General features: G+C 40.1%; 1 protein-coding gene across 2 annotated transcripts in view; it reads left to right on the plus strand.

The window, feature by feature from the left end:
* Positions 1-1338: 1338 nt before the first annotated feature.
* Positions 1339-18241, plus strand: part of LOC104435472 (LEAF RUST 10 DISEASE-RESISTANCE LOCUS RECEPTOR-LIKE PROTEIN KINASE-like 1.1) — a 92031-nt gene continuing 75128 nt past the window's right edge. The window contains exons 1-4 of one of the 2 annotated variants that reach the window (XM_039307904.1): positions 1339-1987; positions 8857-8889; positions 9234-9479; positions 9554-10681. In XM_039307904.1, the coding sequence (XP_039163838.1) occupies positions 1540-1987; positions 8857-8889; positions 9234-9479; positions 9554-10518 (1692 nt within the window). In that variant the 5' untranslated portion in view covers positions 1339-1539 and the 3' untranslated portion in view covers positions 10519-10681. Of the gene's footprint in view, positions 1988-8856; positions 8890-9233; positions 9480-9553; positions 10682-18241 lie in introns of those variants that run through there. The other variant, XM_039307905.1, reaches the window with a different exon arrangement.

Below are 18241 nucleotides of genomic sequence, written 5' to 3' on the forward strand. Positions count from 1 at the left end.
CCTTGTATCCATCCTCTGCAAAGTCAAAGACCGAAGTTCTCCCCATTCCTCTTACCCATCCTCCACAAAGTCGAAGACCTAAATTCTCTGCCAGTCAAGCAAGGTGAAGAGCGACGAGAATTGAGTCGTGATGATAACCGGGTAGCAATTTGGTTGAGGAGTAGCGGGAGAGAAGAAAGAAGAAAACATAAACATCTAAATGAATAACCAAACTTAATTAATTTAGAATTTTCCCTCTTTTTTTCAAATCACAAATTTCTGACAAAAATTGCCCCTATTTTAATCGCCGGAAAATGTCTATGGGCAAATTAAGGTCCTCAATAGAGATTAACTTGATCACCTTATATCTTTATTTGACAGAAAATTCATTTTGGGTCCTTATTTGAAACAATGGGTCCACTTCGAGTCCTTATTTGACACAAAATTCATTTTGGGTCCTTATTTGAGAAAAAATATTCATGTCGGGTTCTTATTTAGAATTTTCCTATGCTTAGGATATTTAGTTTAATGGAATTTCCAGCTGTTTCCGGGAACTAACTCCCACCTCTACTTCCTTGAAATTAATTTTTGAATGGAGACCTCCAATTGTCAAAGACCCACTGATTTTTCTTTTTGTCTTGAACTTATTTTCCTAATTTTGCTTTTTTTGTTTGATTTTGATAAGCATAACAGGAGATTAAAATTTCTGCATCTTTTATTTTTTTTCATTATCCTCTCTTGCAAAGGATCCAACTTGAGGGAAAAAATGTGAAAATAGGAGTCAACTCTTGGAATAACTTGTCAATTGGGGCAAGATTTGTGCAAGTTCGCTAATTGCAGGTTTATACATTTCACCGAGCTATCATCATCAAAGAGGTAAAGTGATGGACGACATTCCGACAAAAAAATAAAAAAGTGATGGATGACATTACTCCCTTGAGTGTCTCCACCTGCCTATTCTCAAAAGTCTCTTGTTCTAGTCTTCTTGTCCCCTTTCCAAGTCAACTGACGTGTTTAAGCAGCTGATCTCACAAGACTAGTAGAAGGAATTGCCTTTAACAAGGCCCCTCTTTTCACTTTCCTAGAGGAATCAAACTGCTTCTCCTTCTTTTTCTCTCTCTTCTTCCTGCCGTTTCATTATGCTCTAGAGCATTGATACCAAAAAGGAAAAGAAATTTCTTATGTTCGAGATTAGAACCATATCGAAATCCCGGGATGGGTCTACACTGCACTCAAACACAAGACTTAGTTTGCACGGCTTTCTGCATCTTCTTCATTTCCATCTTAGGAGATCCTATCATGTCGTCGTTGGATGACGTATCATATGAAGACTGCAAACCCAGCAGTTGTGGGGGTCTGAATATAAGTTATCCCTTTTATATTCCTGGAGGAGGAAGAGAATTATGCGGTTACCCTGGATTCGATATCACTTGTGAAGGAACAAAACCTACGTATGCTCAATACTCGGTTAAAAAAATCTCTTACAAGGAGAGCTCCATCGAATTAGTAAGCCCATTGGATACTTCTTGCATTGTTCCTCGTCCCTTGGCTTTCCCTCCCATGAACATCTTCCTAAACAGCAGTACTTCTCTTTTTCGTACACTCAAGTTTTTCTATAACTGCACCGGCCCTTTTTCTGTTCCCTTCCCAACATCCCCCGTGAGTTGTCCTTCTAACGCCACGTACAACTCCTCTGTTGCGTTACTTCCCCCCTGTTTTCCGTTACCTCCTAATGGCACCTTCCCTCACCTAAATGAAACCTGCTCCTGCAAGTCATTCTCAAAGGTAATAGTACAACTGAAGGGAGGGTCCTCTCATCAAACTATCAAAGATGTCCACTACAAGGAATTGTTGAAGAATGGGCTCCGGTTAAAATGGGATATAACTAACGAGACTTGTACTGGTTGTCAAGAAAGCGGAGGCCGATGTGGACGATCACGAGACACAGACTTTGTGTGCTATTGCCCAAATGGAACCAATCATCCCTTGATATGCAACAGTGGCGGCGGTAAGGTTTTTAGAATTAGGAATAAACAGTTTATTCAATAAGTTCGTCATAATTTATTCTCTTCCCTGAATAGAATGTGGTTATCACGATGACACAAGTTTTATAACCGTTAGGAGAAAGATGCATGCCTAGCTTTGTTAATTATGTCTTCTCCCTTCAGGCCTATTTGCTTGGCCTATTCCGCTGACCTTCGTCACTCTCCCGACTCTAACACAACCATAATAGCCCAAATCAAGGCTGGAATTCACTATGTAATCCTCAAGATGTTACCACGATTGAAAATGTTTCTTCTACTTGTAGCTCTCTACTTTCGCAAATCCAAGCAATCTTCACTACACTGCACACTCTTTTCTCTAATTACAATCCTCAGACTTCTATCGAAAAAAAAAAATGACAATTAGATTTACACACTACACCCAAGAACAACAAGAGGATGAACACTCAGAGAATACTCTTATTCATTTTCCCCCAAATCTACTAATTGGTTGGTTGATTTATAGCCAGGAGATCTCAAATGACAATTTGAAATTCAAATCCTACGAGTAGCCTTGATTCTGTCATCTACAATCGCAGTAACTCACTTTGTAGCTCCATTGAGAGATTTTCCCAAAGTAGTCGATTCTGCTTCTATAGCTGCCTGTCATCCTCGGTTGCCTGCACAACTATGGTAAACGGTTTTGATCTTCTCTAGTCCACTTTTTGTGGATTCCAATACCTAAGATCATTTGTACAGCACCAATTTGAATTCAAATTACATTGATAAAGAATCTGCGTCTTCCCTTCATGATTGTAGAGGCTTATAGCAGAACCAATACGCCATCTATAAGCGAGAACACCTTGTGCATTCAGGTTCATCTGAGCTTCTACGCACCCAAAAGTGTTTGCTTACAACATTTAGGCACTTTCAAGCATATTGACGTCTTTATGTTCTACAGACTGTTCACTTTCTATTCCATCCATCAAAACTCCTTGACGACCACATGCCCTCTAGTTTGTAAAAGTTTTGCATGGTCCAACCAAGCTCATTGACGACTTCATGTCATTTGTTTTGTTCTTCTTCTATTGGTCCATTCCAATCCTTTTTGGCAATCACACGTCCTCTAGTTTTTCCTTTCAAACATTGACATATTCCTTGTCTAAAAACTTGTTCGCCATTTGCAACGTGCATCCAGCTATCAACATATATCGCGTCCAATAGTTTGTTCTTCTTTTAGAGCAAAAGTCATTCTACACTCTTAAGACGTCCTATTGCTAACACCATCTTCATATGATTCTACTAGTATGGTCTGCACACTCAATTGCAGATGTTAGCATACTTAAAATGTTTTGTCTTCCTCAAAATATTACAGGCCTCTTTCCTAACAGAATGACTTGAGAGAATGGATACAATTGCACTTAATCATAGAAATCCCACGCCATAGCTCTATATGCATTGCTCACAATTGCTCACATTCAACTTATCAGTTTCTGTTGTTACTGATCAAAACAGTAAACAAGAAAATAGAAAACCAGAAGCTATATTTTCATATAAGGAAGAGAAGCGCGGAGAAACAAAACACAAACTTACATACGTCTGTTCTAAAGGAAACTGTCAAGTACAGGACAACTTAAACAAAGCAAAAAGTGCTCACGTACGTGCAACACATAACTGCACATAAACGTGCTATTAACTTCCTAGAAAATAGCAAAAACACTAAATAAATAACTAAATTGAACTTGGCTGTTTTTTAATGAAAAAACAGAGTAAAACAGAGCATAAAACAGAACATAAAACAGCAGAAAACAGAGTAAAAAAAACCAAAACAGAAAACAGCAACTGAGACATTATAATCCAACAAACTCCTCCTTGGATCAGTTGCTGCTGCATACTCCAATTTTCTTTCTTAATACTTCAAATCTTCCAGCTTGAAGTGGTTTTGTGAACATGTCTGCAAGTTGATCTTCAGATCTGCAATAGACCAACTTAACTTCGCCACTTTGTTGCACCCGCAGAAAGAAAAATTTGACTTTGAAATACTTGGTTTTGCCATGGAAAACTGGATTATGAGATATTGCTAAAGCGGCCTGATTATCCACATTAATTTCAATGCAATCACTGGAATTCAACCACAAATCCTTCATTATCTTCTTTAGCCACAAAGCTTGATTTGTAGCTGCAGTAGCTGCTATAAACTCAGCCTCTGCAGTAGACTGAGCTACAATCTCTTGCTTTTTAGAACACCAGGAGAAACAAGCAGAACCAAGACTGAAACAATATCCAGACGTACTCTTCATGTCATCTACTGAACCAGCCCAGTCACTATCAGAAAAACCTTGCAAATTAAATTTCTGACCTTTCTTAAACATCACACCAAAGAACAATATTCCTTTGAGATATCTTAATACCCTTTTTGCTGCAATCAAATGTAACTGACTAGGACTACTCATAAACCTGGATAAAACACTCACAGCAAATAGAATATCTGGTGGTTCTTTGTAAGATACATGAGACACCCAATCAGACTTCTATACATAGAAGCATCTACTGCATCTGTTCCATCATTCTTCTGCAGCTTTTCTTTAGCAGCCATAGGAGTGCTTACACTTCGACAATCTTCCATCTGAAACTTCTTTAGAATTTCTTTCATGTATTTTTTTTGACAGATGAAGATCTCATATGAAGCCTGTTTGACTTCCAAACCCAAAAAATAAGCCATCTTTCCCAAGTCTAACATCTCAAAAACTGCAAATAGATCTTGCTTCACCTTCTCTATCAATTCCATATCATTCCCCGTCACTAATAGATCATCTACATAAAGTGACAGAATTACAACACTGTGATTCACCTTCTTGACATAAAGAGTGAACTCACATAAGCTTTTCACAAAACCAAAATCTTGCAGATCTTGCTTCACCTTCTCTATCAATTCCATATCATTCCCCGTCACTAATAGATCATCTACATAAAGTGACAGAATTACAACACTGTGATTCACCTTCTTGACATAAAGAGTGAACTCACTTAAGCTTTTCACAAAACCAAAATCTTGCAAATATCGATCTATCTTCCCATACCAAGCTCTTGGAGCCTGCTTCAGTCCATATCGAGCTTTCTTCAACCTCTATACACTCTCTTCTTGCCCTTTGATACTAAAGCCTTCAGGTTGTTCAACAAAAATCTCCTCCTCAAGCTCTCCATTCAGAAATGCAGACTTAACATCTAACTGAAATATAGGCCACCCCTTCTCTGCTGCAATAGCTAACAGTAACCTTATTGTATCAAGTCGTGCAACAGAGCAAATGTTTGAGAATAGTCTACTCCCCATATTTGTGCATAGCCTTTCACCACCAGTCTAGCTTTGTGCTTATTGACAGAACCATCGGGATTAAGTTTTGTTCTAAACACCCACTTAACCCCAATCACATTCTTATCGATGGTCTCGTCAACAAGCTCCCATGTGTGGTTTTTCGGATCATTGCAATCTCCTCCTACATTGCCTGCAATCCACCTCGATCCTCCTTAGCTTCCACAAATTTAGATGGTTCGAGCATTGCCACATTGCTTCTTTCATAGATTTCAGCAAGTGACCTTGTGCCCCTCATTGGTAAATCATCCACACTGTCTTTCAATCCATCTATAACTTCATCAACCTCTACATCTGTTGCAGGTTGTTTTTCGAACTGCTGCTTTTCTGCACTCTTTCCTTCCATCCAATTCCACTCATCTTCCTCTAGAAAAACAACATCTCTGCTTATAGTCACCTTCCCTGTCATAGGGTGAAAAATCCTATAAGCCTTTGATTGGAGACTGTACCCAATGAAGATTCCAAGCTCGGCTCTTTTATCCAACTTGTCCCTCTTGACCTCGGGAACATGAGTGTAACACAAACACCCAAAAACTTCAAATTTTTCACGAAGGTTTAACACCATACCAGACTTCAAAAGGTGTTGACCTCTCTAAGGCCTTTGTGGGCAATCTGTTCAATAAGAACACTGGAGTATTAGCTGCCTCAGCCCAGAACTTCTTAGGCAACATCTTCTCCCGCATCATACATCTGGCCATCTCCATAATACTTCTATTTTTCCTCTCACTGACCCCATTCTGTTGAGGTGAATAGGGAGCAGTGAACTGCTGCACAATTCCTGCTTGCTCACAATTCAACTTAAACTTGTGAGCAGTTTACTTGGAACCATTATCGACCGAGCATTTTAATTTTCTTCCCACTCGATTCTCAACTAAGGCTTTAAACTTCACAAACACATCAGCAACTTCAGACTTGGCTCGCAGAAAATAAATCCAACTCATCCTAGTCATATCATTAGTGAAGGTAATGAAACACCTGCTACCATTGAGAGAAGACTCAGACATAGGTCCACATAAATCTGTGTGGACCAATTGCAGCTTCTCACATGCTCTCCAGCCTCCTCCTTTGAAAGGAAATCTGGCTTGCTTGCCAAGAAGACAAGTTCTGCACCGTGGAAATTCCTCCTCCAAACTTGGCAAGTCATACGCAAGCTATTTCTCTGCATAAATGACATGCTCTTCCGTGAACATGCCCAAGTCTTTTATGCCATATCTCTGCATTTTCTTCTTTGCACTTTAAAGCCATTTGTTGCATCTCTTGTGGCTTGAACATGAAACTCTTGTCCTCCATTGGAATTCTTAGCACTTCTTTGCTATCTGCATTATTAATAAGACATTCATTCCCTTCGAACTTCACTTTATAGCCCTTCTCAACTAATTGACCAACACTTAACAGATTATGGTCAATATTTGGCACAAAGAGAACATCACTGATCAGCTTCACCTCCTGATTTCCTTCAATAGCCACTGTACCCTTCCCTTGCACTTCGATATATTGTCCATTGCCAATTCTAACTCTGGACCTGACTGACCTGTCTAGACTCCTAAACAGCTTCAAATTGCCAGTCATATGATTGGTACAGCCACTATCCACCAGCCATGCATCATTCCCAACAGAAGATTCAGAAAAAGAAGCTACAAACAAGTGCTCTTCCATAGTTTCATTCACTGCTACTTGGGCTTTTCCTGCTTGCTGGTAATTTTTTTCTTTGCAGATGGCTTCCATGTGACCCAACTTGTGACATCTTCTGCATCTAGCATCAGGCTTTCTCCAACATCTAAAAGCGATGATTAGTTCCACCACGTATTGACAAGGCTTTTTGTTCATCTTCCATTTGCTAGACCCACCAGAATTTCCTTCTTTTGCTACAAACTTGGAGTCACCGGCATTTTCTCTGGACTGAATCCATTTCTTCCCTTTGCCTCCATCATTTGACTTCACTCTAGCTTGCAACGCACCCTCTACAAACTCTTCTCTTCTCATCGGTCTTCGTGCTCCGCGCCGCGAGCATTTAACAATTCGCAAGCTTTATATCGGTAAGTCTCTTGTATTTTCCAGAGACGCTATGGTGGCTTCGAACTTCTCTGGAAGAGACACCAAAATCTTTTGAACAAGCCTTTCATCCTTCAAGTCAGTCCCTAAAACTCTGATTTTTTCAGCTATCCCAACCAACCTATCAGAGTACTCATTCACTTACTCTGAATCCTTCATCTGCTGTCTCTCAAACTCCCTCAAGAGATTCAGCACCTTCATGCCTCTTATCTTCTCATCTCCCTCGTATTCATCCTTCAAGAAATCCCATATTGCCTTTGCAGAATCACATCTCATGATCATTGTGAAGATAGTGGGTGAAACAGCAGCGTAGAGGCATGACTTTGCCTTGGCCTTCCTTGTGATTCTCTCTTTATGGTACTTTATCTGATTCAATGTCGGATTGTCTGGAAGTGGAGCAACCTCATAATCATCCTCCACAGCCTCCCATAAATCATGACCCTCCAAGAATGCCGTCATCTTGACAGCCCAAGCCTGATAATTTTCCCTTAAAAGACTCGGAGTTGCCATTGCAGAGAATCCACTCGATCCTACCTCCATTAGCTTTTTCTTTGTAAATCGGAAGCAATCTTCACTCAATTACCCTCACTTCACAGTCCCTTAAGATCCCACAAATGCTCTGATATCACTGTTGTTACTGATCAAAATAGTAAACAAGAAAATAGAAAACCAGAAGCTATATTTTCATATAAGGAAGAGAAGCGCAGAGAAACAGAACACAAACTTACATACGTCTGTTCTAAAGGAAACTGTCAAGTACAGGACAACTTAAACAAAGCAAAAACTGCTCACATACGTGCAACACATAACTGCACATAAACGTGCTATTAACTCCTAAAAAATAGCAAAAACACTAAATAAATAACTAAATTGAACTTGGCTGTTTTTTAATGAAAAAAAGCAGAGTAAAACAGAGCATAAAACAGAACATAAAACAGCAGAAAACAGAGTAAAAAAAAACCAAAACAGAAAACAGCAACTGAGACATTATAATCCAACAGTTTCTGCTTCTCATTTTGGCTTTCCTTGGGTGGGATAATACACAATCGGCATACATGTTTTCTTTCTATGCTAAGTTATCGTTTTGCATTTGTGCAACCTCACGAATACTTCCACAGAACCTTTAGAACGGAGATCTTATGACAATTGAACTGACTTTTCATCTCAGGAAGATGAATATATAGCACTCTTTTTTGCCAATAAAATGCTCAAGTAGTTGACAAGCCTCATTATGAATAGCACACATAAGTTACCCCGCTGTATATTTTGAACTTGATCTGCCATTCACGTTGGGGTAGTTTGTGCATCAATTTTAGATCAGATAGGATTCTGGTGAAAGTACAGGCTGTGCTATTCTCCCTTTTATTATTCTCTATTGGTCCGAGTATGTAAAGTTGATGTATGAACTCTATGGAGGCTATATTAGCATCCTTTCCCTCAGTTGACCAATCTGCTTTTTCAACTTTGATGCAGGAAAAGGGAGTTTGCGGTGGAAGATAGGACTAGGTGACTTCCTTTTTCTTAGTTTCTTGTCTGCTATCACATTGCCTTCGCTAACCTGAACAAATCAAAATATAACTAGGACAATCTGTTCCCTGCTTGACATCATAAACAACAAAAACAGGATCACCTTATTGCAGAAGTATCCTTTCTGGTTTTTACTGCAAACCAACCAAACAATGCTGATCAAATCAAAGTTGGCTGTAGTAAAATCTTCTTACTTCGTCTTAAGATCTCAACTCTCTGTCCATGCTTCCAGCCAACATAATCCATGTGTCCTAGGAAACGACATTAAAGTTAAAAGCATTTTCCTACATACGACACTGGTTAATTATCTCCTGGTGCATCAGGTATTGGAATTGGAAGCTTGGCCATCATCCTGTTGTCCTATATGATCTACTTGAAGAAGAATAATTCTTCTTTGAAGTCCCGTTTGAGAAACAGCACCTCACATCCTCAGTCCAATTCAGACATGGAAGAGTGCAATGTCTCCTTTGAAGTCCCCATTTTCAACAGTGCCGAACTTGAAGAAGCCACAAACAACTTCGCTGCTTCCAATGAACTAGGAGACGGAGGTTTTGGAACTGTTTACTACGGTGAGAAAATGTTCCTTCCCTATTCCTCCAAGGGATCTTCAACTGAAAGACATTTTCTACAATGTTCTTGACAGGAGAAATTCGAGATGGGCGTGAAGTAGCAGTGAAGCGCCTATACGAGCGTAACTATCGGAGGGTAAAGCAGTTCATGAATGAGGTAGAGATCCTAACCCGTTTGCAACACAAAAACCTTGTGTCTCTGTACGGTTGCACTTCTCGCCACAGCCGCGAGCTTCTACTTGTCTATGAGTACATCTCGAATGGCACTGTTGCCGATCATATCCATGGCCAGCGAGCAAACTCTTCTACTGCATTGACTTGGCAAATTCGTATGGGCATAGCCATAGAGACTGCTACTGCATTGGCTTACCTCCACGCTTCTGACATTGTCCACCGTGACGTGAAAACAAATAACATCCTTCTCGACAAGAATTTTGGGGTTAAAGTTGCGGATTTTGGGCTTTCGAGGCTATTCCCCAACGATGTCTCTCATATCTCAACAGCTCCTCAAGGGACTCCAGGTTATGTGGACCCCGAGTACAATCGGTGCTACCAGCTCACGGAGAAGAGTGATGTCTATAGCTTTGGAGTTGTTCTGATCGAGCTTGTATCATCCAAGCCAGCTGTGGACATAAGCAGAGAAAGGGACGAGATTAATTTGGCCGACTTCGCTATTAACAAGATTCAAAAATGCGCGTTTGGTGAATTGATTGACCCAAATCTAGGATTTGAGTCAGATAGCGAGATCAATAGGATGACGACTTCGGTGGCTGAGTTAGCTTTCCTGTGCTTGCAACAGGATAAGGAAATGAGACCTCCAATGGATGAGGTTTTGGAGGAACTGTACGCGATTGCATGCAATGAGAATGCCGCAGACGTATTTGCTTATGCGGATGAGGGTGAAGGTGTCGTTGCTCCATCTCCTTCGCATTACGACGATTCCCAGCTACTGAAGAACATGCAGTTGACCCATTCTCCAGTTTCTGTGACTCAAAAGTGGGGTAGCAGCGGCAGTTCTGCTCCTGGTGTTGATGGTTAGATTATCATACTTTGCACACACGTGTATGCAACTTCAAGTGAGCAGTCATATATGTTGAGATATTACTGATTTGAGTGCTGAAGGTATGGACATGGTAATAAAGCATTACTGTCAATCTGGCTTGCGCATTATATTGAACCATATATACGTTATTGAGTTTATCTGTTGTTTCGTCCCCCATAAAAAGTATCCAACACGACACATGAATATATTGGTTGGCTGAAAAAGAGAACGGCCTGTAAACATGAGTAGATTCAACACATAGACGACTATTATAGGGAAGTCTTCAGAGACCATCTTTCTCTGTGGTTGGTCGTGACTTATACTGAACTTCTGTGATACAATCATTCAAGCTTATGACCATGGCGACCTGACATGTGACGACATGTATATCAAGTCTCTTCGCTAAAGTGAGCATGGGGTGAAAAAGGGAAATATGGGGATAACTGTTATGGTTGATGTTCAATTCAAAGTTCTATCCACTCGAATTATTCCGTCCACACTCTTTTTCCTTTCCGCAAGACATCCACACTCTGTTTCCTTTCTGTAAGACCAGGAGATTGCATACTTCAGATTGCAAACCCAAGTTTGTCTATGGTTCAATTCGATGTTGTATAAAGGAAAATTATTCTGATAAAGACGTTCCTTAGTAATATTACTGTGATTCTCAAAGTCATGCTCGGTTGCAATACCAAATCAAATACAGATAGTGGTAATCAAAATAAAGATAATAACGAATAGAGGGTTCAATAGTAGGTAGAATTTAATGGTCTTTCCATGACCGCCTTTAATTGACATAGATTGGAGAAATAATTTTTAGAGAGGAAATATGTACGGTGACATGAAAGTTGACTTATCTGTCAACTCCTTTCATTGGGTTGAATCCATTAACTGAAGGGAACCATTTTGTTACCTCTAGTTAATCGATAATCTCAATTTTAACTTGACCAAATGATTTTGGTATTTTCAAATGAATTAGGTACCTAGAAAAGAGAATATGTGACATCCTGATTTTTGATCTTGTACCGATTATATGAAATGGACTTTTAATTGACGCGCCTATAGTCTTTTTCTCTGAGTCGGCTACTCATGACATAACTAATACATCTGGTAAAGCCGTTAAGGAATATAAACATGACAAACTTGAGAATTCGATCAGAAATTGACTGCTCAATCGTGCTAATCCACAAGAATCAATACGGCACCGTTAAAATCGATTAGAGACCGGAGATAGGTCGATTTGACAGAAGCACGTAATTAAATTGGAGATCATTCTACCTAATTGCAAAATTCATGTTGAATGGCACTAAACCGACTTTTCTATCAATTATGTACTCGGTGCCCATAATTGAAATCTTGAGATTTTCATAACAACTGAGAGTCGCCGATAAGTCAAAGATGTATAACGTGGATCGAAAATAATCGACCATGGGTCAAACGCTCTAAAAATTCATAAAAGCTACCCGGTAGGTTAGGTCACGCTAAAATTGCATCCGATTGAAATTAACCATGAAATTGAACTCGGTTTCAAGAATCGAAAGTTCTAGAATGTCACAATTTATTTAGGGACATCGACTCATCCTTTAAATTTTTTTTGGCAAGCCCGGCATTTTTGGTGAAAAATCAAAATTTGGCAAATTAAATTCAAGAAATTCGGTTGGCCATTTTCAAGTGGATTTTTGGCCTTCAAAAGGGATTAGTTTGTGAAGACAAGTGTGGAAATTGGCATAGGCTTCCTCCTTAACAAATTTGGACATCAAATTGGAGAGATTTGTGAAGAACTTGAGTGAATGGATACAAAATTCGTAGGCTTGAGGGGCAGCTGCATTTTGGTCCTCAATTTAGCTCTAGTTGGTGAAGATGTATGAGCAATTGGCCTTGGGTGACCAATTGATATTGTTGGCTCCAACTTGGCTGAAAATAAGGGGGAAAAGCACTCAAGTGCTTTAGATATTTAGCCTTGACTTCCTCTCCTCCTTGTCCACTCTCTCCCTCATCCCTTCTTCTCTTTCCCCTCCCTTGCGTGCGATCAGCCCCACTCAGCCGAACCTTCCCTCCTCTCTTCTTCTTCGCGTGACTTTCCCTCTCCATTTCTCCTCTGCATCAGCCTAGCCTAGCGACAACAACCGCAAGCTCCATTCTCCTTCACTCGCTGCCACACGTCCCGCGCCAACTCACCATTCGCTTCATCCCACTCCAGTAACGAATAGCCCCACATTTTTTCTTTCTTTCCCTCCTCACTCGCCAGCTCACCCCTACCGTCAGGGCCAACCCATCTTTAGCCCATTACCGTCAACGACTCCACTTGCCAACCTCACGCTCCAGCAGCGTCCTCAATCGTCCATCACACCTCACGATCAGTAGCCGCAGCTCGCCATCAACCACAGCCACCCGTCAACCGTGGCCTCCACCAGCAACAACCGTGAGGCTTCTTGGCTATTTTTCAACCCTTTCTCGGCCTCCCTTGGTGTCGCCATAGACCCAAGTTGTGGTTGCTATTGCGCCGCAGTCGCCGTGAACCGGTTTTTGCGCTAAACTAGTGAGTTTATCTCCTAATCCCTAATTAGGATGCTAATTACACTTATATGTGGATTAGTGGGATAATTAGTGACTTAGTTAATTTAATTAGGACTAATGAGATTAGTTCTTGTAACTAGATTGATTAAAATTATTTAGTTAGGTTAGTTAGTAGTTAGGTGGTTACTTACTTAGATTAGTTAGCTTGTTAGGTTATGTAGCAAGCTTAGTTAGGTTGATTTAATTAGTGCAATTAGGATGGTTAGGTTAGCTTATGTTAAATTAATTAGTGGTTTAATTTAATCATTTTCGCAATTTATTTAATTAAATGTAATTTATTTATTTATTTGTGTAAATTATACCGGGATAGCCGGTCGTCAAAATTTCGTGTTGATTGTTGTGGTGTAGTTGGTCTGTACAATTAATTGTTAATTTATGCAATTGCATACCGATTGATGATTTTTGATTTATTATTTCAAAAATATGGAATTTTGGTATTCAATTAGAAAAATACCATGTGTCAGGATTTGACACAAAAAACATTTTAAGTATTATATCAAATCATGAAATTTTTAAATGGGAGAGTATCACACTTTGTAAATCGATTTGACTGTTTGTCTACGCATAATTATTTTACCGGGTGTTTTTAATATGAAGAAAATAGGCCAAATACATTATTTGAAATTGAGGCATTTGAGTGCAAAGCACGATGTCCTTGGCCGAGAGTGGATGTGTGTGTGATCGCTATCGGAACCCATCACAATGTATTTACGCCGGACGATGCTCTTTTGAGAATGCCCCATATCAATGGATGCCGGTCGCAATAGAAGCATTTTGCTGTGGGCTTGCAAGGCCTGTTAGGCCCGGTCCGAGTGTCAGCTGACGCCGCCGAAAATTTGAATTTCGGCCACCGTCGCGGTGAACCGGTTTCCGCATTAAACTGGTGAATTTATGCACTAAACCCTTCTTAGTAGGCTAATGACGTCTAAGGGGTGCTTAGTTTAATGTAATTAGGAAATAGGTGGTTAGTTAGATTAAATTAGAAATTTAATTATTTAATCAAGCATGTTAGGTGGTTAGCATGGTTTAGCTAAGGCCTAAATAAATTGAACTATTTATCTAGAAGGGTTCGGGAATTTTCCGAGTCCGTATTGGTTTTTAATTTAGTGATTTTGGCCTTGGTTAGTATTTTTAGAAATTAAATTGATTTATTTAATTAATTTTTGATTAATTAATTATTAATTATTTTTCCAGAAATTAGGCTAGCATAGCTGGTGACTGGAATTTCTTGCTGATTGCAATGGTGTGTTTAATTTCCGCAATTGAATGTTGTATTGTTGAGTTGAGTGCTGATTGGAAATTTGGTCAATAATTCCAAAATTTGTGAATTTTGACATTTATCCAGAAAATCTCAGGTGTTGGGTTTTAAACACCGAAAATGATTATATATACTATATAAACTAGTAAGATTTTAAAAGAAGGTTATGAATTTCCTGGGTCCAGTCTAACCGTGTACCTACGCACGATTATTTTCATCAGGAGTTTTTAATACAAAGAAAATAGGCTAGGATCACTGTTTTAACTAAGGCATTTGAGTGCAATGCATGGTGTCCTAGGCTAAGATTGAGTGGTCGTGTGTTGGTTAAGAGAATCCATCCCTGAATTGTGTCAGATGGACATTACCCTAGATGGGATACCCATTTATTGGGATTTGGGTTGCAGTAAAGGTTGGACCTATACTCCTTCGAGGAAAGTTGTTTTTGAGAAACGTAACTGTACTCAATGGGGTGAGACGATACCTGACAATGCTAGTAGACCGCCGAATTTCTAGTAGGCTGTACCCTAGAGTGGGCGAAATTATCAATTGGAACGCATGTAGAGTGGAATAGATGCGCTGGATTATGGGACAAAATTGTGTAACATGATATGAGACGTGTCATAACGATTTAGCTCTATAATCAGGACCCATGTACTAATTTGAGAATTGAGTGTGGCGTTCCAATTGTTGGAGCTTGTTTGCTACTCATGTCTTTATGATCGTATGTGATATAAATTGTATTGACCTGCAGGGTGGATCTGAGACAAGGTAAGTCTTTGTGGTTGTATAATTGTGTGGTTAAAACGCTTTTTGGCGTATTTCCCTCCTAATCAGGGTTTAAAGCATGGACTTGCCGAGACATTGTCTCATTGGTTATTGTATAACCATTTTCAGGTCCTTAGAAGGTGGTCGAGTGGAGGACCTAGAGCCGGGAGAAGGTAATCTGAAGTGTAGGTCAGTTAGGACCGCTTCTTTTTGAAAAGCCAGTATGTGTAGTCTTTTGGTCATAGACCTTGTACATGACTCTATGTGAATATAAAAACATGTTTGTTTGTTAATTTGTTGTTCTACTTTTCTATCCCGAGATGATTACTGTCAGGAGATTTATTTTCACTTCCACATGTGTAATAAAACGAAAAGGGTTGGCGACTCGTCCTGGAAAGTCGCAAAATATTATCGACTAGAGAGGGATGGGCACACGCTTGGGGTTTGGGGCGTGACATATGCTCCTTCGAGAATACCGTCTAGATGTAGATGTTGCCATGCCCGACGAAGCGGGACGACGCCCGGTTATGCCGAATGACTACCAACTGTTGAGTTGGACATGGTCAATGGATCATAAGAACTGGGACACATGTGAATGAGTGAAATAACCGCACCTAATTATGGGACAAAATTGTGTGACACGAAATGTGATGTGTCATAACGATTTGGTCTTATAATCGGGACCCATGTAAATATTCGATGATTGATATGCAGTGTTCCAATTGTTAAATATGTTTGCTATATGCATATGTATATGAGTTGTACTAATGTACAGGGAGGTGATAAGGCAAGGTAAGTCTTATATAATGTGTGTTTAGGCTGCCTCTAGGTGAATTCTCATCCTAATCAGGGTTTATGGTATAGACTCCCTAAGATTTTTATCTCATCCCGTCGTGGATTACCATTTTCAAGACCGTAGCGTGGGGGATCCAGAGCCCGAGGCTGAAGGGTCCAGAGTGTAGATGGCCTAGTGATTTCTTCTTGAGTCAGACCTATATAAATAGGATGTGTTTATAAAGTGTGTTTTGTTTAAATTGATTGTCCTGCTTTTCTATCCCATATTTGTTGTTGTTTGGAAATTATTTAATTCGCTTCCACCCATGCAATAAAATGAATGAGTCGGGGACGCATTAGGAACGTTGCAATTTGATCAACCACTGAGGGATGTATGCACGGTCGAGGTTCGGGGTGTGACAGAATACCCATCCTAATAGTTTCGACGCATATCATTAGTTCAAAATCCCACTAGCTACAACCTTCCCTTGCAATGTCACCGCTCTCAATCCTCAACGAGACATCTTCAAAAATTTCCCGTATTCTCGTCTAGCGATTGTCGTCCTACCTGTGAGCCATTCGGATATACTGGAATAAAGGGTGCATTTGATTGGACTTTTGAGGAAAGCCTTTAGAAAAATGCAAAAGATTTTAATTTAAAGGGATTTTTTAAAATGCGAATTGTATTTGTTAAATTGTAATATGAAACTCTATTGTTAAGGACATTTGAGCAAAATAGCTTTTGGAGAGGTTATATTTACAAAAGAATTTTGTAATTAAAAAAAAAGAATAAAAAAATTGACTAGTGAGGGCAAGTAGCCGCCGTTGATTGAAATCTATCGCCGGCGGCCGACCTATGAGGTTGCAAAACCTTAGGCAGCCCCCAAAAACCAACGGCGAGGATTGCCTGAGATTGGGCGACCCCTAGCAAGGATGCGACCAGGCGATCGCAACCTCCTTGCGTCCTTGCACAACCTAGCAACCCAAATTTGGGTATCGCCCAGCAAGGTTGTGCAACCTTTGGTGACCTAGATTTGGGTCGTCGAAGGTGGGTCACGCAATTGGCAACCCAGATCTAGGTTGCCGAAATGACTAGGCGACCTTGGCGAGGGCCACTTGGTCGCACAACCTCAAGTGGCCCTTCACGGAGGTCGTGTGACAAATCTGGGTTGCCGCGACCAATGGCGAGGGTCGCCCAATCGCCTGCCTTTTGCTAGCGACCACATGCAGCCATGCCAGTCTCGTTCAACGGAGAAGAAGAAGAAGATGAACAGTAGTAGGTCAGGGTTCAATGGAGGAGGAGAAGAAGAAGAAGAAGAAGATCATGAACAGTAGTAGATCAGCATGCTCAGAAGGCAAAAACTCAAGGCACCTCCTCAGCTGCCTTAGGCTTTCAGCCTTTGGAAGGCTAGCATTAGGGAATTGAGGTTAAATTTTTTTTATCAAACACACTTTATTTGGTCTAAAGGACTTTAGATGCTAAGGGGCTTTGGGAATGCCTCTCCCAAGCACACCCAATATCATGCGCAAGCTACGGATGACGCATATTGTAATATTTGCCTTGGGGGTTGAAATGTCATCAAAAAGTGAAAAGAAAAGGCATGCTCGGCACAAGGAGACCGAGAACTCATGCGAGGAAGGGAAGAAAAGAAAGGAAAAAGGGGAAAAGTAAAAGTGTTTTGTTCGTACACGCCATAGGACCTCTCCAAGCCGAATCAATTACGTATCTCAATGTCCAATAAGTGATTGCGCCCTCTGTTCATTTATTCGGAGTAGTTTTTGAGTTCGTATATTAAAAGTTATGTGAAAATCAAACCGTGAAGTCCGATTTTTGAGTTATGGAGTTTCGAGATTTCATGAAAATGATGAATAATGGCATTGTGGAGCCATGGGTTTGATGAGAGTCATTTTAAAGCAAGGTTTTGTTGGGGTGAGGTTTGTTTAGATTTGAGTAATCGCTTCGAATAAGTGACTTGTTAGCATGTAGGAGTCGTTTTGCTAGTCGTTTGGGCCGTTTTGTAGATTCAATGGCTAGTGATAGGAGTCTTAAGCACAGGCAAAAAGGGATTCTCTATACATTTAGCGAGACTCTAGTCTGTTTATTACTCCACTGCTACTGTATTACTATACTCTTCTTCTCTTTAGGCACGTTCTCTTAAGCATGTGATCAGCTAGTGGCATTGCTTGACAATATTAGCAAACATTACATAAATGCATTTCGCACCAACTAAGCTCCGAGTGATGGTATCAGTTTGAAAACTTCAATTGACATAATCACCGGCTCAAGCATTGCCTTCTTACCACTGACACTAATGTAACTATTTAGAGAGTAGTTCTTACATCTTCTCA

The sequence above is a fragment of the Eucalyptus grandis genome, chromosome 2, assembly GCF_016545825.1.
Source record: "Eucalyptus grandis isolate ANBG69807.140 chromosome 2, ASM1654582v1, whole genome shotgun sequence".
In the NCBI taxonomy this organism is placed as follows: domain Eukaryota; kingdom Viridiplantae; phylum Streptophyta; class Magnoliopsida; order Myrtales; family Myrtaceae; genus Eucalyptus; species Eucalyptus grandis.